The sequence below is a fragment of the Nannizzia gypsea genome, genomic scaffold (genome assembly GCF_000150975.2).
Source record: "Nannizzia gypsea CBS 118893 supercont1.4 genomic scaffold, whole genome shotgun sequence".
Taxonomy (NCBI): domain Eukaryota; kingdom Fungi; phylum Ascomycota; class Eurotiomycetes; order Onygenales; family Arthrodermataceae; genus Nannizzia; species Nannizzia gypsea.
This window is the reverse complement of record NW_003345198.1, coordinates 1,999,523-2,022,668: the sequence shown is the minus strand read 5'-3', so window position 1 is coordinate 2,022,668 and position 23,146 is coordinate 1,999,523. Positions and strand designations below refer to the sequence as shown.

General features: G+C 47.7%; 8 protein-coding genes across 8 annotated transcripts; 4 read left to right on the top strand and 4 right to left on the bottom strand.

Annotated features, from left to right (window-relative positions):
- Window positions 1-7: 7 nt before the first annotated feature.
- MGYG_05437 (hypothetical protein) lies at window positions 8-1,132 on the top strand (the record flags this gene model as incomplete). Its single annotated transcript, XM_003172806.1, has 2 exons — window positions 8-42; window positions 118-1,132. 2 exons carry the CDS (start codon window positions 8-10, stop codon window positions 1,130-1,132), a joined length of 1,050 nt encoding a protein of 349 aa, XP_003172854.1.
- Window positions 1,133-1,316: 184 nt separating this feature from the next.
- Window positions 1,317-6,894, bottom strand: MGYG_05436 (rRNA biogenesis protein RRP5; the record flags this gene model as incomplete). Its single annotated transcript, XM_003172805.1, has 3 exons — window positions 1,317-1,871; window positions 1,930-6,339; window positions 6,394-6,894. The coding sequence occupies 3 exons, from the start codon at window positions 6,892-6,894 to the stop codon at window positions 1,317-1,319; spliced, it is 5,466 nt and encodes a 1,821-aa protein (XP_003172853.1).
- Window positions 6,895-7,469: 575 nt separating this feature from the next.
- On the top strand, window positions 7,470-9,739 carry MGYG_05435 (cell division cycle protein cdt2; the record flags this gene model as incomplete). Its single annotated transcript, XM_003172804.1, has 3 exons — window positions 7,470-8,091; window positions 8,153-8,257; window positions 8,319-9,739. The coding sequence occupies 3 exons, from the start codon at window positions 7,470-7,472 to the stop codon at window positions 9,737-9,739; spliced, it is 2,148 nt and encodes a 715-aa protein (XP_003172852.1).
- Window positions 9,740-10,128: 389 nt separating this feature from the next.
- MGYG_05434 (T-complex protein 1 subunit alpha) lies at window positions 10,129-12,160 on the bottom strand (the record flags this gene model as incomplete). Its single annotated transcript, XM_003172803.1, has 7 exons — window positions 10,129-10,512; window positions 10,584-11,400; window positions 11,490-11,617; window positions 11,683-11,787; window positions 11,846-11,931; window positions 11,997-12,044; window positions 12,118-12,160. 7 exons carry the CDS (start codon window positions 12,158-12,160, stop codon window positions 10,129-10,131), a joined length of 1,611 nt encoding a protein of 536 aa, XP_003172851.1.
- A 343-nt stretch (window positions 12,161-12,503) lies between these two features.
- MGYG_05433 (bifunctional aminoacyl-tRNA synthetase) lies at window positions 12,504-14,468 on the top strand (the record flags this gene model as incomplete). Its single annotated transcript, XM_003172802.1, has 3 exons — window positions 12,504-12,869; window positions 12,954-13,123; window positions 13,190-14,468. 3 exons carry the CDS (start codon window positions 12,504-12,506, stop codon window positions 14,466-14,468), a joined length of 1,815 nt encoding a protein of 604 aa, XP_003172850.1.
- Window positions 14,469-14,737: 269 nt separating this feature from the next.
- On the bottom strand, window positions 14,738-16,395 carry MGYG_05432 (polyamine transporter 4; the record flags this gene model as incomplete). Its single annotated transcript, XM_003172801.1, has 4 exons — window positions 14,738-15,559; window positions 15,614-15,691; window positions 15,752-16,130; window positions 16,196-16,395. The coding sequence occupies 4 exons, from the start codon at window positions 16,393-16,395 to the stop codon at window positions 14,738-14,740; spliced, it is 1,479 nt and encodes a 492-aa protein (XP_003172849.1).
- Window positions 16,396-17,751: 1,356 nt separating this feature from the next.
- Window positions 17,752-19,968, bottom strand: MGYG_05431 (hypothetical protein; the record flags this gene model as incomplete). Its single annotated transcript, XM_003172800.1, has 1 exon — window positions 17,752-19,968. One exon carries the CDS (start codon window positions 19,966-19,968, stop codon window positions 17,752-17,754), a length of 2,217 nt encoding a protein of 738 aa, XP_003172848.1.
- Window positions 19,969-22,007: 2,039 nt separating this feature from the next.
- Window positions 22,008-23,013, top strand: MGYG_09085 (hypothetical protein; the record flags this gene model as incomplete). The annotated part of the gene is made up of 4 exons (XM_003172799.1): window positions 22,008-22,085; window positions 22,117-22,139; window positions 22,334-22,344; window positions 22,652-23,013. The coding sequence occupies 4 exons, from the start codon at window positions 22,008-22,010 to the stop codon at window positions 23,011-23,013; spliced, it is 474 nt and encodes a 157-aa protein (XP_003172847.1).
- Between the last annotated feature and the right edge of the window lie 133 nt (window positions 23,014-23,146).

Sequence of the window (23,146 nt, the reverse complement as noted above, 5' to 3'; positions counted from 1 at the left end):
ATACAGCATGCCGCACAAGCACAGGAGAAGAGGTAATGGGGAGTGAGTAAATACCCATTTTGGAATTATGTTACTTTTTTCTGCTATATATATTGCCGAATACTAACAGATGAATAGTGACGATTATGATCTCCCTCCCACCTCGATAGCAAAGTCTCTCCCTACTAGGATAGAAAAGGCAGATTCAAAGCCTAAAAATGGACAGACCACAAAGAAAGAGCCCAAGCAAAAGCGCTCCGCTACCAAGCCGCTGCAAGATGACACCCCCAAGGCCTTTGCGCGACTCATGCGGGTATATCAAGAATCAAACGGCAGGCGGAAACAGGGAGACCGAGGCGCAGAGTTAGACTTGAGTGAACAGAACAGTCGCAAAAGGAAGCGTCAAAATGATAAAAATCAGCAAAATATATCGAACAAGAACGTCAAATCGAAGGCAGGAGGGGATGTGAAGGAGACGAATATCCCAAAGATTCTACCGGGAGAAAAGATATCGGAATTTGCTGCGAGAGTCGATCGTGCACTACCATTCTCAGAATTAGCCAAACGAGCATCTCTACCAAAAGGAGGGAAGGACGCTGTGTTGGGGAAAATGCGGGATACTAGACAGACGAAGCACGAGAAAAGATTGTTACGGCTACAAAGTCAATGGCGTGAAGATGATCGAAAGTTCCGAGAGAAGCGCCAAGCAGAAATTGAAGAAGCTGAGGGTGAGGATGAGGAGATCAACGAACAATGGAAAGAATGGGAGCGTGAAGCCGGGGTTGGCGTTAAAGGGAAAAGTAAGAAAGCTAGCCTAGCACAGAAGAAGAAGAAAAAGAAGAAAGCAGCTGTGGATGGACATGACGACAATGAGGCTATAAGTAGCGACGACGATGACGATCCATGGGCGAAATTGAACCAAAGAGCGAAGGTTACGAAGTCAGTCAACCCGGCCGATGTTGTCCAGGCTCCTCCAGAGAAACTGGCAAAACCTAGAGAAATATTCAAAGTACATGGAATGGGAGGCGCAAAGGTCCATGTAGCCGATGTCCCAGCTGCTGCTGGCAGCCTGAGACGAAGAGAGGAGTTGGCCAGCGAAAGGCAGAGCATCGTGGAGCAATATAGAAAGTTTATGGCTAGCAAAAGAGAGTAAAATGCTCTTGCTTTGATCGCGAGCTCCCAATTAATATGCAAAGATATCCGTATCATGACATTCCAGGTATCATAATCTAAACTTTTTAGTAAATACACGACACCAGCAAAGATCTAAAAGACAAACGCTTGACTGTATACAACAAAATATGAGACAGAGAGGCTCAAATCTATTTGAGGCTCTTTCAAGCATCCCCCTTAATAGATCTGACATAGTCTGCAGCACGAGCCTTGACTTCATCCACCATTTTGGTATCTCCTTCAGGAGCAATCTTCTCTTCGAAAGCGAGCCACTTCTTGAAAAGAAATTTGGCTTGCTTTTCTTTTAGTTTCTTTTTGGGACCCCCTTTGGTTCCATCGGCTGTGACAACACCATGGCCGATCCCTAGGACGCGCTCAAAGAGCCGCCTTACCTGCTCCTCATCACCAAGTTTTATCTCCAAATCCAACAACACATTCCACAAGTCAATGCGTTTGGGGAACGATGACAAAAGACCTTCAAATACTGTTCTTCCTCGCTCGACATCCCCGTTAGGGGAGCGGAATTCCAACTGACCAAACCTGGATGTGACTTCAACATGGGTATGAGGAGGCAGGGACTGCAGTGCACGGGGGAGCAGATCGCGACCGCGCTGAGGAGCTTCCATGGTATCAAACAGGAAATTGGCGTAGTTCAAGAAGAAATCTGGGGTAGAAGAGACCTTTTTCTTTAGAGCGGCTTGGAATAACTCATCCGCTTTCTATATTTTCATTAGCATTGCTAAAGGCTAGGTGACTGGTATTTAAATATCTGCTTACCTCTGTTTTACCCGATTGGATGAATATGCTTGCCATCCTGTCGTATATTTCATGAGCGTCGTTATACTCACAGGCACCCTTGAAGACCTCGTCAAGAGTATCGTCATTACCAAAGGTGTTTTCCAAATTAAGCCGTGCAACCCAGACGTTGAGCTTTTCTGTATCTTGACCTATACTCATCGTTCGCAAGGCGCGTTCGGCAATTTCTCTTGCCTTGTCCACTTCGCCCAGTTCCAGTTGGAAGGCCATGTACTTCAACCACAGAAGACTGGAGTCCGGCTCTCCGAGAAGTAATCTTTCATAGTCGGCAACCGACTGGGGCCCATTAGCGTCCAGGTCACCAGTTTTGTCAACTTGAATCTTTGCCTTCCGGCGTTTCTTCCGCTTGGTAACACCCTCGTCCTCTGCAGAGTCATCGAGGGCCATATCCTTGTCTTTGTCTCCGTCACCAGTCCAGTCAAAGCCAGAGGTAACAAGACCCTCCTTTTTGGTGTTATTAGGAGCGTCTTCCATATCGATATCTTCATCGCTGTCCTCTTCATCCTCTTCGTCATCTCCTCCTTCAAGATCGACTCCTCCCATAGATACATCGTCGTCCGAATCGTCCTCGGCATCAAGCTCGATACCGCCTGATTCATCGTCACTAGAATTATCTTCACTCTGCTGCTCCTCCGGGAGGTCTTTGAAATATGATGCTTTCAAGCCCAACGCAATTTGACCTTTCTCCAGATCAACCTTCAGGACTTTTGCCTTAACAATGTCATCTTTCTCGTATAGCTGCGTGGCATCTTCAACTCTCTTCTCTGCCATCTCAGATCTATGACACAACCCACTTAGGTTGGCACTGCCATCGATGGCAATGAAAGCACCGTATTCTTCGACCTTTCGAACCTTACCAGTAACAATTTGACCAACTTTTAAGTCCTTTAGAGCGAACGGCGGTTTATAGTTGGGATCCAATGCTGACTTCTTCAGTGTCATCTGTATCTTGTTGTTGTCCTTGTCCACTACGGTAAGTCTGCCTTGAATGAGCTGGTCAACCTGGAACTCATCCTTCCATTCTTTCAAAAAGGAGTCTGAAAGGTCTGAAACTCGGATATAGGCAGTGACATTATGTCCCAGAGTCACAAAGATTCCAATATTATCAACCCTTCGAATAAATCCACGGACAATCTGGCCGACTTTGAGTTGATTGATAGAAGTTATTTCAGGGTCAGCAACGGGCAGCGAGGAGCTAAGAACTTTCGATGGCCGAACAGAGAAGGAAATCTTCTTGTTGGGAATATCGACGTCGACGACGCAAACACGCAGAGCTTCGTTCTTGTGGAAGTTGGTTGGATTTGCCTTTGTATAATCATCAGCCATGTCGATTAGCGAAACAGCGCCGACGACATTATCATTGATTTGAACCAAAACCTGGCGGTCAGTTACTTTCGTAACTCTCCCTACCAGGATCATTCCCTTGGATAGGTCTGCAACGGTCAATGTCTTAGCTGACTCTCCAATTCTGGCGGACAAGTCAAGTCGATTTTTCTCAGCGTCTACACCTGTGACGACCACTTGAATAGCTGAGCCGACAGGAAAATTCTTTTGAATATTTCCTCGTATTGAAATATCGTCGGAAATGTCTGTGATCCGGAGACGTCCTCGTACATTTGGTGACAGGTTCAACCATAGACAGTCTTCGGCGATGTTGTTCACATACCCGACGTGAGTATCCCCGACTTTAAGATGCTCCAGGTGAAGAGGTTTGAATTCAGACGCCTGTAGACAGCTGGGTTTCGTAGAAAGCTCATAAACTGGTACTTTACCAGACCGATGGCTGATGGGCAGGAATTTATGATTTCTAGCGTCATGAATTCCGAGTACCCTGACTGGAAGGATTTCCTTGGAGTGGCATGATTTAAGAGGGTGCTTTCGGTCCTTGATGTCCTCCCAGGAGTCAAATACTTCGGAAATATCGATTCGTCCTTGAACGTTGTCAGCTAGCACAACATTGAGCTGTGTATCCTTAACGGACGTGATTTTTGCTTTGGTGATCCTTCCAACTACAATATCTTCCATGGTTTTCAAATCTCCGTCGACAGGGTTAGTCAGTGCTGTAGCGGAAGCCTTCTTTTCCGGTGCTGAGCTGACGTCGGACGATTGTTTAAGCTTTGCTACAGGCTTTAGACTAAGAAGGAAACGATCCGAATCTTCTTGTACAGCGCAAACTGTGGCAGAGATAACTTGGAATCGGCTGTATCCGAAGTCAGGGCGAGAAGCGCGGTCATCATCAACCAAACGCTTTGGTATCAGGCCAGTAAGGTTATCCAAAAACTCCACGAAGATTCCCTCAGGGATGATGTTCTTGATCAATCCAGTTACTTTAAGACCGTGCTTGATATCTTCAAACTTGGCTGGCAGCCTTCCCTCAGCTACGGCCTCCTTAAGGGTAGCCTTATTCGTAACTTGGATGAGGCGATGAGACTTCTTAACTCTGTATACTAGAAGACCTTCCATCTTCTGACCAACTCTGATGCGATTCAAAGCGGAAGTACGTTTGGCTGCAGAGCCGTCAGAAATATGGTCAGAGTTAAGCCTTGCAATCAAACCGGAGTCCTGCAGTTTGATGAGTAAGTCATCACTTGACTTTTCAAAAACAGTGCCAGAAACCACAAGTCCAGGATGAATCTTTTCAAAAGCGGACTGGTAGTCTGCAGTGGCAGTAGAGGGATCCTTGCAAGAGACGACCAATCTTTCGCTCTCGGCGTCGACGGTAAGAGCATGTACATTAACGACCTGTCCAACAGTGAAATGCTGTGAAGGGTCTTTAATGTAAGCTTCACTCATTTCCGAGACTGGGAGGAACCCTTTGACAGAGCCATAGAACTGTACAATGGCACCGTTATTCTGGATTTTAATCAGGGTTCCTGGTGATCGATTGCCTGCCGAGACACTTTCGTAGTTCTTCCAAGGAGCCGAATCACTGTTCAAAAGCGATTTTTTCAGAGTCAATCTGAGCTGACGCCTTTGCAGATCGACCGACAATACTCGAACGGAGACTTTGAGCCCTTCTCGGAATTTCTTTTCAGGATGTTGTAGCTTGGTGTCTGCCATATGCATTCCTGGTACGAGACCGGATATGTTGTCTGTCAGAGAGACGATCAACCCTTCGATACCTTCTGGCTTAACAAGAAGTTTCTCAATCTTCCCCTTAACAACGCTTCCAACAGTTACATCCTCGAGGCGAAGGAAAGGCTGTTCAATGATTTTTGGCTCCAAGGATACTGAGAATAGGTTGTCCATCGCGCTGAAGCCAATTATCCTACCTTCATGAGTAGATCCTACCTTATAGCGTCCCTCATCAGAAGAAATAGAATCCACCCGTCCATCTGCAAGCCTCGAAAGATGTACAAATCCTTGATGTTTGGTCGAGCCCAGTTGAACGTACAATCCCAGAGAGCTGTCAACATAGGTAACCTTGACCTCTGGTATTATATCTGAAATTGATGGCATATCATTATCATCTCCGCTCGCCAGTGTGGCAGTGGGAGAGAATTTTAGAACACTGTCAAGAATGGAGAAACCAAGTTTGACTGGGTCGCTAGAGGGATATGTAGTGATTAATCGGCCTTTTATCTTTGCACCTGCATGGTATTTTGTGGTCAGGTCTTTCTTCCCGTCGCTTGCTCCCGAGTGAATAATGTCAATCACAGCATCCAGCATTCCCATGATTTTACCAATCATACCGCGGGGAGTCACTTCCGTAATTAGTATCTCCGCTGCAGTACCTGGTAGGAAGGCGTTGATTGTTGGTGCTGTGTTTAAGAAATGGGCCTTTTTGACGGAGCCAGCAGAAGCGAGGTCTGCTGAGAGCTTCACAACAGTTCCACTAGCGTTGTGACCGGTAACGATGCAAAGGAAGACTGAGCCCTCTTTGACAGTAGAAATGTCAACTCCCGCCGGTAGTTCTCTAGAAGAAATAAAGCCTTTCGCTTCGTTCTCTTCCAAACCCAAATCCATAATAAGACCATGATCTTCCACACTGATAACCGATGCTTGAACTGTAGCATTGACCACCATATCGGCCTTTGTTAGACCCGAATTTGCAGCATGAGGCTCGATGGATAGCTCAATATGCTTCTTGTTTTTCACTTTCTTGTCATCCTCATTACGGGTTGTTGCGGTGACTGATGCGCGTAGATACTGGCCAATTTTGACATAGTCCTTGAGCTCAAAGTCATCGTCCTCGTCCTCTTCATCTTCACTCTTGTCATCTCCTAACATCGCTTCAACTTTTCTAGTCAAAGATTTTGAAATTGCGTTTAGGGGAACGAAACCGGTTAAGTTGTTTGGCAGGGCTAGTGAGATATCATGGAGGCCTATGCTCGAGACCTGACCCAGGATTCTAGATCCTACCGCAATACGCTATTACCAAAGTCAATGGACAAACTCAACAGTAGTAGCAGTATCAATTCTTACCTTGTAAGTGAGAGATTCAACCTTCACTCCTTGTTTAGTTACCGCAGGTGCCTCTTTAGTCTTCGTCCCCTTTGCTTTTCTCTTCTTCGGTTTGGCACGGGCACCCTCCTTATCTTCAGCCTCCTCACCCAAGCTTCCTTCATCATCATTATTTGCAAACTCTGCGCCATTCTTTCCTTTCTGCTCGAATAAAACGTCCTTCGTAGCTTGGATCTGTATCTGCTTTCGTTCGAGAGGGGTGAGCACGTTGTTACCACCTCGAGGAAAGGCAGGCTGCTCGTCTCGTAGCATCGATATCGGTGCCGCTTTAGAAACAGCGCTTGTATCCTTCTTGCTGGCCTTAACGGTCTCATCCTGCTCCTTTCGTTCCTTTGGCTCCTTGGATTTCTTCTTCAGCTTTGAAGCGCCATTGAGCTCCGCAGCGTCCACTTTGGCCTTTTTCTTCGGCGCAGAGCTGTTTGGCTCCTCCTGGCCGTGGCCTTTCCTCTTTATCTGCGCCATCGTAGCGCTGCCTGGACGAATTGCTGGCTAAAGAGCTCGTCTTCAATCCAGATTATCAACACTTCATTTTCTTTTATATTTTTATCTTTTTTTATCAATAAGAAAAAAAACTTATAAACTTTAAAGTTTCCTAGCTTATATAATCAGATTTCGGCTTTGCCAAGAAGTCACCTCACCGCCTGCCCTTTCCAGGCACAACACGCGCTAGTCCTCTTTGGATCTAAGCCGAGGTAAAAGAAAGCACGGACCAACTTCCTGCGCGTCACGTAAATATTTGCCAAGACTTTTACCTCTTAGATCTAAATAAGGAAATATTGTTTTTTTTCGTGACTCGCGCGCGACGTGAAGCCGCAGCGGGAGCGAACATCGCATTCTATTTTTTTTCGTCGGTGGCGGGAAGAGGTTGGCAACGTCGAAGATATTTGTTCACCAGCACGACTTGTATTTTATTGATTCTACCTACTAGATGCGTTAAACAGGCTATTCATAAAAGGACAAAGAGGGGGCTCGATTCTGTCTACCCAAGTTTGGCTGCCGTGTCAATATTGAACACATACCTACTCCGGACCGCAGCCATGATTGACGTCCACGAAGATGCCGTCCCATCATCTCCTCCCTCGCTCAATGCGACTGAGGATACGTTGCCGTCCTCCCCTCCTCCTATGAAGCCGAAGAAGAAGCCTCCAGTCACTCCTCGGTCGTTTCGACGCTTCTTCACGCCCAGATCTTCTCTCAACGCTCCCAATACCCGGAGCCGGTCCATACGGAATGCCCTGCAAGAAATCACGTCTTCTCCGGCTTTGAACAGGCTAGGACCAGCTTTCCCTGGCGTCCCTGATAGCAGTGACTGTGCAATTGCCAGTTCTTCACCATGTCAGGACCCATTTCGTACGCCTAGCAAAAAGCGGAAACTGTCCTTCTGCGGATTGAGCTCGCCTCCTCTTCAATCATCTCCGTTGAGGCGTGTACGGATTGCAGCACCAATCTTTGATGATGTATCACCGAAGAGAGGCAACATATTTGCCCCTGCCGAGGAAATTGCTGCTCCAGAAGTCGAGGAGCCTGTTGAGATTCTTCAAATGCCAGCCCCACTGCGTCGGTCCAAAGCTCTATCTCAAACATCTTCAAGCTTACATGTACGTAGCTTTGGCTTATCCAGACGCTCTAGGACGACGATACGAGCTTCAGCAGGCACCAGTACGTAACAACCCGGTTATATATGTATGTTTTCGCAGACTATCAAACTAACTCTTCATAGACTGGCAGGATGAGACAGCAAACTTCTATAGTAAAGTTGAAGATAGCCATGCCTGCTGGAAAGGTGAATATCCGGTGACACCTTATTGTACCGCATCGTGCAACAGTACGTATCCATTTTATACCCCTGAACCATAAATATAAAGTTCAAAACTAACAACACAAAGCCAATTCCTTGATTGCTGTTGGAGATGAAGCTGGTGGTATCAGATTGCTAGATACCTCCCCCGATGTTGAGGATGGGTTTTCTAGCGCGTATTTATCATTCCCATCCATGCATAAAAATTCCATAATGGACCTTGAATTCTCCAGCGATGATAAACTGCTGGCCACAGCATCCGGAGATCAAACGTCCCACATTATTGATATGGCTACCCAAACCCCTATTTATTCTCTATCCAAGCATACTTGCTCCGTCAAACGGGTGCAATTCCAGCCTGGAAGCAACAACAACGTAGTTGCAACATGCAGTCGGGATGGAAGCGTCAACATATGGGATCTCAGATATAAGGCATATGACAAGCCGGCTTTCAGGTTGCAATGTTCCCTCGGTGACGATGACGATGACACTCTCAGGCCACCAGCCAAGATGAAGTATGCACAAACGTCCAAGACCATTGCAGGAGCACACTTAGAGAGAGCCCGGACCAAATCCGAACAGGAATCCCAGCTACGCCGCGATGACACGACCGTCACTTCTGTTTCGTTCTTGAACCCAGGCCGTGAACACTTGTTTGTGACTTCATCAGAATCAAACGCCTGTGTGAGACTGTGGGATCTTCGAACAGCATACTCTTTACGACGAGCTGCTGTGCCGCTAGCTTCAACCCGCCAGCCAGACAGTCACTCCCGCTTCCGCCAGTTCGGCCTGACCTCCCTCACCTTCAACTCAGATGGAAGTAGACTCTACACCCTCTGCAGAGATGGTACTATTTATGCATATTCAACTCCCCATTTGCTTCTGGGGAACTCTCCGGAAATGTCACAGCCCAATAATACCCCCGGACGACGTTATCCTGCTGAAGAGGCAAAGGCCGGTCTAGGCCCTCTGTACGGTTTCCGGCACCCACGACTGATGGTCGGCTCATTTTTCGTTAAGCTTGGCCTCCGTCGAGCAGCAAACGATAAGATCGAGCTTTTGTCAGTTGGAAGCAGTGATAACTGTGCCATACTCTTCCCTACCGATGAAAGATATCTTACTCCCTCCCTTGCATCATCCACCAACCAGCCCCCGCCTACCACAGCATCCACCAACACATCCTTACCACCAATCCAGTCTACTGCTGAACATCGTCTTCGGCCTTGCCTTCGGAGGTCGAATTCCAACTCTAGCCTTTCTGATAGATTGGAGCATACCATCCCCATATACCAGCATGGAACAGCCTTGGTCGAAGGCCATAACAAAGAAGTTACGGCAGTCTCCTGGGCACACGGAGGCGAATTGGTCACTGTTAGTGATGATTTACATGCTCGATGCTGGCGTGAGGGCCCCGCAGCCCGGAAACTTCGCCGTGATGGTGATATAAACGGACAACGATGGCAGTGCGGTTGGGCGGATGTCAAGAACCCATTGTATGATGAAGCGTGATTGTACCTTTGTTTTTCTTTTTTGTTTTCTAATTACAGCGTTATACCTATTGATTATATCTCGTGGGAGATAGAGTGAAGCTTCGGCGTTGTCTTTTTTTTTTTTTTTGCTCGAGTCGGGAGATTTCGTTTACTTTAGCATATCCATACACTACAGAATTAGTGAGCCATGACATTTTTAATATACTATATCATCCTTTCCTTACTTCCTTTAGTAAAACAACCAGTTCGAAAACTAGACGCATGGAAGGGTCTATGTGAATCGAAGCTTTTATATTCTTTTTCTCTTTCCAGGACATTAAGAAACGTGCATTATGCCGTGATAGCTCAAACAAGCTACCCACCCTATAACAGGCATGCATGGTACGCAGTTTGGGTTTCAACATTAATCTAATGGCCATGTCCGTCATCCTCACGCTTCTCAGGATCCAACTTGATCATGGTATCGATTCTCATGATGGCAATGCATGCTTCGACGGCACTCTTGAGCTGCTTCACTTTGCTCATGCTGGGTTCCAGGACACCGGCCTTGACGGAATCAGTTACTCGGCCCTTCAAGAGCTCGAGCCCATAGTTTCGGTAGTTCTTTTGCTTGGCGATGGCTTTATCGGCTTCATTGGCAACACCCTCTTGAACACGGAGGGCATGGGTGTGGCGAGAACGCAGCTGGGCTACGAGCTCGGAGGCATCCTTAGCGGCGTTGACAGCGAGCGTCTTGGGGATGATAAGTAGAGATTGAGCGAATTCACCAATTGCAAGTTGCTCTCGGGAGCTCTACACATGACGTTTGGTTAATTAGGGTTTTTTTTTAACAGATATAATCATTGTTGTAAAGGGTTACTTACCACTGTGCTTGCAAATTCCTCAAGGTAGATGTGAAGAGCAGTCTCTACAGCACCACCTCCGGGAACAATGGAGCCGCTCTCGAGTGTTCGCTTGACAGCACACAGGGAGTCATGCACCGACCGTTCCATCTCGTCTAGCTGGAAGTCGTTTGATCCACGGAGAATGATTGATGCAGAGCTGAAGACTTTGGTTCCCTTGACCAAAATGCACTCGTCATCAGATATTCTCTCCTGCACAACTTCGTCTGCGTAACCCAAGCTGGAGGTTTCAAACTTCTCATCTCCGTTGAGATCAGAGAGGGTGCTAAGAAGAGTGGCTCCGGTAGCTTTCGCAATTCTTCGCAAGTCTTCCTTCTTGCATCGTCGAACTGCCATGGCGCCCTTCTCTACAAACATCTTCAAGCACATGTCATCGATTCCCTTGGTGGTGAAGATGACGTTGGCACCAGCCTTGAGAATCATCTCTATTCTGTCAATGACAATGCCAGCCTCACGCTCACGAATCTTCTCCAGCTGGGTTGGGTCTTCAACAGTAATGTGAACTCCGAGTTTCATCCGCTCCTTCTGAAGGTTCATGTCAAGACAGGCAATCTTTGCATCTGTTATTCGGGTGGGCATGGCCTGGGATGCGATGGTGCAGTTCAAAGCATAACCGTTGACCAGTATCGACTCCGTAGCGCTCTTTCCGTGTGCTTTGAGAAGATTGACTGCCTTGACGGGGTATTTAACTTCTCCCTTCGGTGACGTTGTCTTGACGGAGAGCATAGCATCGACCACCATCTTTGCAAAGAAATCCATATCTGATCCGATAATCTTGCTGGACATGGAGGTTTTGGCAATGTTCAGCATGCTATCCTTCTCCAAATTTTCGACCTTGATGCTGATGTTTTCGTTCATGTACTTTACGGCTCGCGGAGGGCTAGCCTGTATCCTGTTATAATGGTGGTGGGGTGTATTCTGTTCTTCATCAATTCGTTTCCACGTCGAAGGAGTTCCGCGGCAATCAACACAACCGATGTCGTGCCATCTCCAACCTAGTTACCATCAGACCTGTTGCTTCCCACAAATATATATATATATAAAAGAAAGGTTGAAGTACCTCCTTATCCTGCTGCTGAGCGAGGTCCACCAAGATCTTTCCAGCCGGGTGTTCGACATCGAGCAAGCTCAAGATCGTAGCTCCATCGTTTGTGACTGTGACGTCCTGTGCCAAAGGTAAGCACAACTGGTACAAAAGCAGGGCCGAATTGGCAGGTATTTACTCCTATATCGTCCACCATCATCTTATCCAGCCCGGAGGGGCCAAACGAGCTTTTCACTACATTGGCAATAGCTTGTGTTGCGAGAACTGGAAAGGCGCCTTAGAAAACCAACAGCTACACCCATGGAGAGAGAGAGAGAGCTTCCACGCACCATTCTGATCGCGAATATCAGAGCCACTCAGCTTGGTTCCTCCTAGGACTGGTATAGCCAAACAGCGCCTGGTCAGCTTAGCTGCCTTGCGGGTCAAGCACAAACAAGGGGCTCAACTCACACAGGGTCCCGGAATTCCGCGACTGCTCAAAGATGCTTGCCATGGCCGTCTCTCAAGGCCTGAATTACGTCGTCTGATGCCTCGAGCCTGTATAACCGTCTTCAAAGAAAAAAGTGGTTGCTGCTGCTGCCGTCGATGTGTTTTCTTTTCCTTCGTTCAAAAAGAACAAAAAGCAGCTTTGGGTCAGTCTTTCTGCCACCCAAAGGCGGTGAAACTCTTTTTACTGTGTGGCATTTTTCGACCCCTCCAAAGTCGTTTGTGCGTGTGGGGGAAAGAAAGAGACAAGACAGACAGACAGACAGATAGAATAGACAGATATATCTCGACTTCGGCTGCATCTACTGTTCGACACGGGTTGATACTGGTTGGGATTTGAAGGATACGCCATGTCAGGCCAGGAATCTACTGCTCCCGCCGCCGCGACCGAGCCGACTTCGCTTCCTGAGCGCAGCGCAAACCCCGCAGGCGACGCCGGCGCCCCTCAGCCAGCAGAGATATCGAAGAACGCCGCGAAGAAGGCTGCGAAGAAGGAGAAGCTTGCTCAGGGCAAGGCCGGGAAGGCAGATAAAGGCATTGGCCATAGCGGGACGAAACATGTGGCCGTGAAGCCAGCAAAGAAGAAGGGCGACGGGCCTGCGTTGATCGGTATAGATGTGGCCAAGGAGGATGATTTCGCAGCATGGTACCAGCAGGTCCTGCTCAAGGGTGAGATGTTGGACTACTACGATGTATCAGGATGCTTCGTCCTCAAGGTATGCTAGGTTTTGGCATCTACAGTTCTGGTTTACAGGCGCAGGAGTCATAGAATGGATGTAACAGCTAACTTTTGACTCTAGCCTCACTCCTTTTTCATATGGGAACAAATCCAGAGCTGGTTCGACGCCAAAATCAAGCAGATGAATGTCAAGAACTGCTCGTTTCCTCTATTCGTGTCCGAGGATGTGTTAAAGAAGGAAAAGGACCATATCGAGGGATTTGCTGCTGAGGTTGCTTGGGTGACTCATGCGTAAGCAACTCCCACCATTGTCTACACTAGACACTACCAAAACACTCAACTGACAGTATTTGACAGTGGAAACTCTGCTCTCGAGAAGAAGATAGCTATTCGTCCAACCTCTGAGACTGTTATGTACCCATACTACGCCAAATGGATTCGAAGTCACCGTGACCTGCCCCTCAAACTCAACCAGTGGAACTCCGTTGTCAGATGGGAGTTCAAGAACCCACAGCCTTTCTTGCGCACAAGAGAATTCCTATGGCAAGAGGGTCACACTGCCCATCTTACAAAGGAAGAAGCTCACGAGGAGGTTCTCCAGATTCTCCAGCACTATGCTCATGTCTATGAAGAACTTCTCGCCGTCCCGGTCATCCAGGGTCAAAAGACTGACAAGGAAAAGTTTGCTGGTGGTCTCTACACCACAACTGTAGAAGGATACATTCCAGCCACTGGACGTGGAATTCAGGGAGGCACATCTCACGGCCTCGGCCAGAATTTCAGTAAGATGTTCGGTATCACTGTCGAGGATCCGTCAGCTCGCCCAGATGAGAAGAAACCACCATTACATGTCTGGCAGAATTCTTGGGGTCTCTCCACCCGAACAATCGGTGTAATGGTTATGATCCACGGTGATAACCGTGGACTGGTTCTTCCACCCCGTGTTGCTGATATCCAAACAGTCATTGTTCCAGTCGGCCTGGGCGCCAAAACTCCAGATGATGAACGTGCAGCTATAATGGCTGAGATTGAAGCCATAGCCACTGTTCTATCCGCAGCTGGTGTTCGTGTCGAAGTTGACAAGCGTGACGGATATACCCCTGGATGGAAGTTCAATGACTGGGAGCTTAAGGGCATCCCTCTCCGCCTGGAATTTGGCCCTGGCGAGTCTGCTGGCTCCTTCGTCACTACCTCGCGTCGTGACATTGCTGGAAAGGAGGGCAAATCCTCTATTGCAATTAAAGATCTAGGCACTGCCGTTCCTGCTCTGCTGGAGACTATCCAAGCAGACCTCTACTCACGTGCTAAAACATCATTTGATGATAACGTTAAGAAGATCACTAACTGGGACGATTTCTGCCCTGCTCTAAACTCCAAGAATATATGTATGATCCCCCACTGCTTGACTGAGGTATGTGAGGACCAGATCAAGGAAATGAGCGCTAGAAAGGCCGAAGAGGAGTCCGGCGAAGCCCAAGATGCCAAAGCACCAAGCATGGGTGCTAAGAGTCTGTGCATTCCATTTGATCAGCCAGAAGGTATCGAGCTTGGAGTAACCAAATGTGCTAACCCCAAGTGCGAAAAGACTGCTGAGAAGTGGTGCATGTTCGGACGTAAGTACTTTTATCCCATGTAATTGACTGTATGTTGGCTGACTCTAACTCTCTTTCTAGGATCATATTAAACATACTTCCATTTTTGATACCACAAGATTAATCTTTCACCCCTTTGAAACATTCCTAGGAGTTACTTAGCCGTTCAATCCAATAAATTTCTGTACTTTATGCTCAATGCATTGATGTCATGATTTACATCTCAATAGATGTTCTCGCGATGCCGGATAGAATATAATCAAGTATACTCCGTATTCTAGAGCTCTTTATAGCCCTCCACAAGCCACCAATACTATAACTCAACTGCAAATCTAGTCCTCAAATACTCTCCGTATCGATAAAACAACCACGGTACTGGAGTGAATGCCAGGATAATGAATCCCAACACACTATTCCCCCACCCCAGCCCCAGCTTTTCATATAACGGACTAGCGGCAAGGTCCAGAAAAGCACCGAATAGAGAGCGGATGATCAAGTTTGCTGCAAGCGCTGAAGCGGCCGCCTGTGGACCGAATGCATCAACACAGTAAATCTGCGCTGGTATCGTAATAAACAGTGATGAGAATCCCATGAGAGCCGTCCCTAACATCGGTATTGTCCAATGTGCATGGTAATGCGCTCCCCAGCCATATATAAAACAGCCTATTGGGGTTACGATACCAAACCATTTCATTGGAATCAAACGTTGTTCCGGTTTGGCCATGGATTCCCCTGGTTCCTTTCCTAACACCCTGTCGCTCACGACAGAGAATACAACCAAACCTACCACCGTGCCGGTGCCTAGGCCAAGGTATGCCAGGCCAGATGTCCCACTACTAAATCCATAGATATCTTGGAATACGAAGGGGAAAGTGGCAAAGAGTAAGAAGAAGAAGCCGAACACGAACCCTGAGTATAGAGCGAGGAGCAAAACCATAGGCGAGAAGATAAGTAATTTCATCGGGCGGGTAATAGCCTGGAGTATCAGTTGGTGTGGAGGCCCCCTTTTGACAGATTTTGGTCTGAGATTTGGGTTTCCTGTCTCCTCTCTCATCCGCTTTGCTTTCATGTGCAGTATAGTTGGTGCGTATGTCTCCCTGAGGAACAGGAAGGTACCGATGCTGATAATCCCAGCCTATAGAAAATGTATTAGAATCTGACCCCAGCAGCTGCAGCAGGGGCCACCTACCAACATCAAAATGACCCCTAAGGTCCAACGCCAGTCAGCGTACTGGTATACATAACCGCCAATAACAGGGCCAAGAATCTATTTATAAAACAAGTCAGCTGGATCGTCTGGCTTCCCTTCAGATAGATGACCACGTACAGGAGCTAGCGCTGGCCCTGACGTGAATATGCTAATAGCCCTTCCTCGTTCTTCTTGAGGAATAATATCAGCTAGTGTACCTCCTCCTATGCTCATAGGGCCTGAAGCAGCGCAGCCGCATATAAATCGAAAAGCAAGGAACATCTCCACGTTGGTACTAAATGTGCATCCTACGGTAAAAGCCAGGAACACCAGGGAACAGGTATAGTAAATGACAAGGCGGCCGTACAATTCGGAGAGAGGGCCGAATATGATCGGACCCAAGGCGAACCCAAGCACGTAGATGCTTAATAACATGTATTCGATGGTGGGGTTGGTGATGTGGAACTCCTGTGCCATTTGCTTGACTCCAGGAGCAAATATGGTCGCAGCTAGATTTCTGCGTTCATAGATCAGTAATCAAGTTCATCATTGTAGCTGGAGTAGGGAGAAACAATGACTTACGACGTAAATGTATAAGAGCTCACAAATATAATAATTAGTATCTTCCTTGTCGACGACCAATTGAGCGGGTTATAAGGATCACCAGGGCCTTCCCAGTCAACAACATTGGGATCTATGGATTGCTGGTTGGCATCCACCCTTTCGAGCACTCTGTCTCCCCTGACTTTCTCTGAATTTGGGCTTTCATTGGTATGTTTCATGGTGATATCAGTCTTACTAGACAGGCATATTGATTCCATCATTGTAATTGCACCCTCTATACCTTCTAGGTAGCCTTACATTGAATTAGTCTGGAAAGTTGGGCCAAGAGAGAGAGAAGCATAACACTTTTCTTTATTAAAACCAACTCCCAGAAGCCCCATTCCCCGAAGCTTGGGGTCAGACAGACAGGGTATCACGACAAACATGTCTAACCGTTGTTTTGTTACCTTCTCCCGAAGAGGCAGACGAAGAACGAGACATAAGGCCGCTGTTTGATATCTGCCAGAGTGGAGCCGATCCCAGCGCCACGGGTCAGGGGCCAGTTCTTGGCTCCGCGGGCCGCATTCAAGCTTATTTGTCCTCGTATATCTCAAACACCACCACCGACTTTACATCATGTGGTCACACCTTGTACACCTGACATCTGGTAGAGTAGGACGGTTGCTGAGAAGATCACGGTGACTGCAGGATAGACGGCTGATCGCGGGCAGCTCACTATGACAAGGAAAACAGAACAGATAACTATGTTAGTTGGTGTACGTTGGTGCGGAGCTTTTCTTGCCATTTATGCATCTAGCCTCAAATTTGTCGCCGTCTTCGTGGTGTACAGCGATCTGACACAGATGAAAGGAAGACCCGGAGACGTAGCAGCCTTTGTTCTTATTCCGGACGGAACTAAGGTGTACTTAACTAGTTACTTGATCAGCGCCGCGCGTCCTGCGGTAAATCAGTTCTCTTCTGCACTGGCAAGAATGATCGAATGGTTATACCTGATGAAATATATCAAAGGGATCCTCTTAGGTTAGGATGAGGCCTAATATTGTACTACCGGGAGGATATCTGCAGCGGCTTGTTCGAAACACACTCCGAAAGTAAGACATAAAATTACGGTGTGAATCAGCTGGCACCCCCACTTCTTAGCTATGAATGCAGTCGAGACAACGTCTTACGTTTTGATGGACATCGCGTTTGGTCCATTTCCGGGCTATTTTAAGACAAGACAAGGCATTGGCCGTATACAAAAAGTGGAAGGTGCCGTGAGCCCAATAATTCTGGTATATTCAATGAAGCTAGCTATCAAAAGGCAGGGAAATAATATATGGGGGAATCACAAAGAATGTATGGTGAAAAGAGTGCATGAACAAACGCTTAATGAAAGCCCGCTTGGTGGTAATACAGGCAACAAAATACACCACCCAAAGAGTAGTACATCATCGGATATACGAATATAGGAAAAGTTAGAACTAGGCCGTACCAAGAGAATGGCAATGCAATCATACAATCGAGCGGTCAAGGCTGTACGGAGTAAAAAGTAGTCGGGTTGCCCAAGAAGGTAAATGGTAGAAAGTCGAAGTTCAAGTGCCAATTATCCGAAAGGGCATTCGTTTTCGTCCAGAAGAGTTAGACAAAGGGCTACTCTGAGATTTCTTCGTGCCACCAGAAGTAGAGTTGATGAGGACATTATTGGTTGTAGCGTCGGAAATGACAATGGGAATATGTTTCGGGCGCGCAATTTTGCGACCAGGTATGAATAGATGTAGTTTTGAGGACTTCGTGGTTGCGGAGCGTTTCCTCCCGGTGGTAGTATAGGGTTTATCTTCAACGTCGTTGAAAATAGATACTACAGGCGGGGATATAGTGCCGGTGTGTATAACGTCTCGGTTGTGAAGGGATATGGATGGCTGCATAGCCTCAGGTTCGGGTGATTCGAAGAGGTTCGAAGCTGCCTTTGGAGGGAAGCCATTCGATGGCTGCTGGCACGGATGCAAGTCCGGCTTTCGAGCCGGGCCTTTGATTTGATATTCGTCTGACAACTGGCCTGCAGTTGTGGATGCCTCTTGTCGTCTTCCTATTACAGATCGGGTCTTCACGGGTAGGGTGTTGTTAGGTTCAAAAACCCGTACTCTCGGACCGGGCACTGACTGAGAGCAAGAATGTCTCCTCTTGAGGACCGCTGGATTGCTGTTCTCCGGGTCCAGTTCTTTGATTGCTGGGAACGATATCTCACGCCCCTGGGAGTCCGGCCTCAGCACTTGTTCACAATAGGAGCTTCGTTTTGATCCTAAGCTGTCTTCCTTGGAAGAAACACTTCTGCTTACTGACAAGGCCGTCATCGGCCGAGTGATAAATTTCTCAGTATGTTTTCCATTCGTGCTTAGGTCGGGTGTGAGAGATGGAACAGGTGAGACGGGACTCAGGCTCTGCGGGTTAATATGAGTGAAAGCATCGTGACTGTTTATTTCGCGGATGATGGCATCCTGGAGAGACTCGAAGGTCGGGCGCGCTGCGTGCGTTTGTGATGATGCGTATGCTTGCTTGAATAGATTCAGCATTTCGGAAGCTGTGAAGCCAGTGAGCCTTGGTGACGGGTTTAGTGGACTTGTAAGAGCTATCGGGCTGTTTACTATTTCGTCCAGGTTTGCACTCGCCTCTCGGCGTGGAGACGCTGCAACGGGTCTCAGGGGCTGCTTTTTTGCTATCTTTGCAAATTTTTTTCCAGGGGCGGCCAGCTGAGTGTTGATGGATAGATCTCGGACATTTCTCTTTGACCGTCTCCGAGCACTGTTCGGCGACAGCAAGTTGTTTGATGAATTATTTGGAAGGTTGGATGTATTTTCTTGGGTCTGAGACTTGGACGTTGATTCTTTCACAGCCGTGGAGTCGTCATCGGTCGATTTTGGTACCTTGAGTTTATGTTTCCGTTCACACTCATTCGCCGGGTTGGAGGAAGCACAGGTTCTTCTGGCCTGTGGTAATTTTTTGCTGGCTGTAAGAGCTTCATTGGGGATCTGTTTGTCGTCTCCAGTAGGTTGGACAGACAAGTCTGGAGCAGATTTCCTTAACCTCAATGAATCATTTTCGTCGATATCTGCCTTCAGGTGTTTTCTGTTCGATAATTTGCTTCTGTTACCAGAGCTCGGGGGGTTTCTGCGGATATCTTGGCTAGAAGCAATGGCTCTGAGGGCAGCCTTCTCTTCAGATGGGCTTAAGTCCGACTCTCGCTGGCTCTTTTTCACTTTCCTAGCCACAATTCGCTTCTGGCTATTCCCCACTGTGTGCTCTTCTCCTGGAGGAGGCGAAATTAGAATAGGAGGACTGAACGGTACCATATTTCGATCTGCCACATCTTCTTGGTATATTGCAGATATAACGTGAGAATAACGGCTCAGTCCGCCTCCACATTCTTGGATGCCAGCAAGATTCCGTTCAGCAATGTCTTCGTTGTAAGAAGTGATGGTCAACGGCACGGCAGTTGGGGCCTGATGTTGACTCTGCTTGGAGAAGATTGCCTCCAGCACGTCAACATGGCGCTTGGTTCGTCGAGGAGACGACATACGACCAAAATAGGATCGTCTTTGGGACGGCCGTGATTCCAGTTGTTCGTTTGGATCCTCGAATTCCCTTTCAAATCCGAGATATTGGGGAGTGCTTCTATGGCGAAGACGAGATGGCCGTGTTTCTGGAGAATCTGGCTCTTGAGAAAGAGGAGGATATGAGTGCTGTCCTCCGTCAGCTAAGCTGTGATGAAATATGGGCCTCTCAGGGCTAAATAGTTTCCTTAGGGCCGACATGGCTCCTTCGCCCGATATGCCCTTTTTGTATTGGTAAAAAAATAGGAGTGGGAATACGGAGCATGATTAGGATCGGCTTGGAAATTTTATCGTGATGACATGCAGCCGAAGTATGTTAATGCCAGTGTAGAGCCTTGGTTGAGAGCCATTGTCTTTAGTCTTCAGAAAAGGGGTCGTATTCTGGGAGAAGCTCCCCTGGACAGAGGTAGGGATGTTTTGCTGCAATCTCCTGTCTATTCCAGGGTCAACCTTGGAAAGTAAAGAAAGTCTGCCGAAAGTGTTCGGAGAAGCACTTGAGTATATACTCCATATAAGTCTGGAGACCTTCTATCCGGGCAAGAAAAATAAATATATACGAGGCCCTCAGCCTAACTCTAGCGATCGACAAAAGGGGTGGAGTGGTTAGGCCTTCCTCGATCTTCTATTTCCATTATCAATGCATACACTAACTATACCGCCTCCACACACACCCTTAGTGAACGAGCAAATAAATATTGTCTGGAAGAGTCTGGGCCACTTACGAAGCATATAATGCATGTACGGAGCACTTCATACATGATATGTCTAACACCGTTGGGGCGCATGGTAAACCACCCCTGGTGACTCAAACTGCGATAAATCTTCGCTCTACGGAGAATTCCGTTGTTGACTGCCAACTGCATGACCCGGCTCTCCCGGCGTTTGGGCAAGGTTGAAAGAGGGCGTATCAGGGGCACACTTCCCAGTACCCGAATTAGACAGTCAACTTCGGGTGGGGAACGACGCCAACTGAGCCGGCTCCACAGGAGCGTTAGTATCTTCCGTCCAGGGCATTATTGAGCTGGACGATCGCAAGAACACTTCACGGTTAGTGCCTTGGCTGCTGTGACGAGCCGCTCCCCCAGCGAGTGAGGGGGGACGTTGAGGCAAGCTGCATAACCTCTTACTTTATATCAAGGCTCATACATCCCGCGTTGGCAATGAGAATTAACTCGTAAGTGTCGTACGTGTCGAAAGAGCACCCGGTCCTGAGCACTCCATTCACTCCCTTTGATTCAGGACATGTGAAACATATAATTATTGTTGTGGCCTATGCATCCAACTAAGAAATCCCCGGAGGTGACGGCCGGGACGGACCAAGAGCCAAGCTCAGCCTTCAGCCAAAACCAGGGTCTCCCTAGTTGGTGGTGTGATGCCTTTCCCTCTCGTACAGCCCGAGGCATCTGGATCTCGACCATCCACGCTGACACGATGACAGGTGCAAGTGGACACGGTTCATCGGTTTAAGCTACCTGGGGATGTACTCCGTAGGGTCAAGGGTCACAGCATCGTCCTGCAAGATCCGCCCTTTTTTACATCCCGATCAACTCTGCCTTGCCCCTGAGAAGAAGCTCTCTCATCCCTTGGAACAACACTTCGTCAATGTCTTCCGTAGCTCTAGACAGCTAGCATACGGGTTAAAGAGCGGCAAATATCCAGCATGGATGCCCGGTTCCTCTCTTCTCTTCTCGCCCGGTTATTATTTAGATGTGGGAAGACACAGTTTCAGCCACATCGGGCCACCCTTGACGTTGCTCTTTGTTGAACTTTTGCGAAGGCTGGGATGGCGTGAATCCATGAGCAGCCCATATCTGCCTGAAAAATGTGCCGCAGCCGGGCTTTTGAGCTTCGTACTTGACACCAATACGCGAGTTGACGTTGTTTGTTGTGGTTGAAATTGAAACTGAGATTAAAAACACAATCCAACTGCATCACGTAGTTAACTAAGCTTCCTTTTTTCGGCCAACTTATAAGCCTCGATCTGCACAGCAGGTATTGAAGAGATTTTCAATAGATCGATTATTGAACTGAGAATAAACCTAGGTGAGGTTTCTTTTATACATATGGCCTTTATGTCCAGATAGTCGCGGGATAGGATTTGACATTAATTTAAAGTCATTGAGTGGCCCTTAACCTAAAGGGCTTCGTTCCTGTGACATGCTGCTCACAAGCCATAGTGACTAGGCAGAGTTAAGGAGGTTGGCAAGGACCGTTGGGCAAGCCATCAACCGCCTCGCATCATGGCTGTTGCTATCACGGACCCCAGGCTGCCGCCCATCCTCCAACCCGACCATGGTTGGACGTCACCACCACAGCCAGTTTAAATAGACGCTGTGAAAATCAACATAGTTCCCTGAAGAACCTGGTTCCCGGTATGGAGTAGGACTCGGTTCCTCAGATCAGGGTGTTTCCAGCGCCGCACTCCCGGTAATCAACCCATGGTTCACATAAATGTTATAGATCTCGTCTTAGAGGCTCCAGCTGGTCCATACCGGACCTGTTAGTTCATCGAGATCAGATATGTCACTAACTCTCCACAGTATTGATCTGTTATTTGGCATCTTAGGCGGGCGAGCGGTAAGTATTCAACCTTCAGCTGGTGGCGCATGTGCTTGAAAGAACTCCTAGTGACTTGAACGGCATAACTTCGTGTTAACATGATATAGTAATTCAACTAGTCATGTATTAGCATTAGTACCTTATTTCATGTGGGATGGTTGTAGATAACAACGCCTATTTCGCTGAGGCTTTCTGCATATCCATCCTAAGGGTTTTAGGAAGAATATGTAAGGTACACAGGCGGAGCTAGGCACCGTTTGTGCATATATCCTGGGTGATGGAGTTCAGAACATAGCATGAGTTTCATATCTCATCAGATCTACAGATCACTACCGCAGAGATAACAAGCCATTGGAATGCAATGATCTTACCGCGGCTACCCCATGCTACGGATATATCGTTCGCGGTAGATGTAGGGCCATGAGACACACATGTCTACAATCGCCAACCATCCGGTCAACTGTTGGATTGATAGCAGCAACAGTTTTGTTCACTCGAGCCCAGAGCAGCGCTGGGGCCCTAAGATCGATGGCTTCGTCAACTTCCATGCAGCCTTATACTGCTTCCTCGTATCCAGCGGCACCCGGAGTGCCCATTAGTTATTTGATCTCGGTATCCGTTCCGACTGGCGGAAGTATGCTCCAAAGGTCGTTTCAACCATTGAAGAAACAGGAATCGTCACGATAGGCTCAGATGTAACATCAGTTATCGAGTCTGATAGAAACAGGCTTAACCTCTGTGATAGAGAGGTGCAGGCAGTTAGCCGATCGCATTACCACTTCGTCTATACCGGGTCCATGCCTACCATTCCGCCTACTAC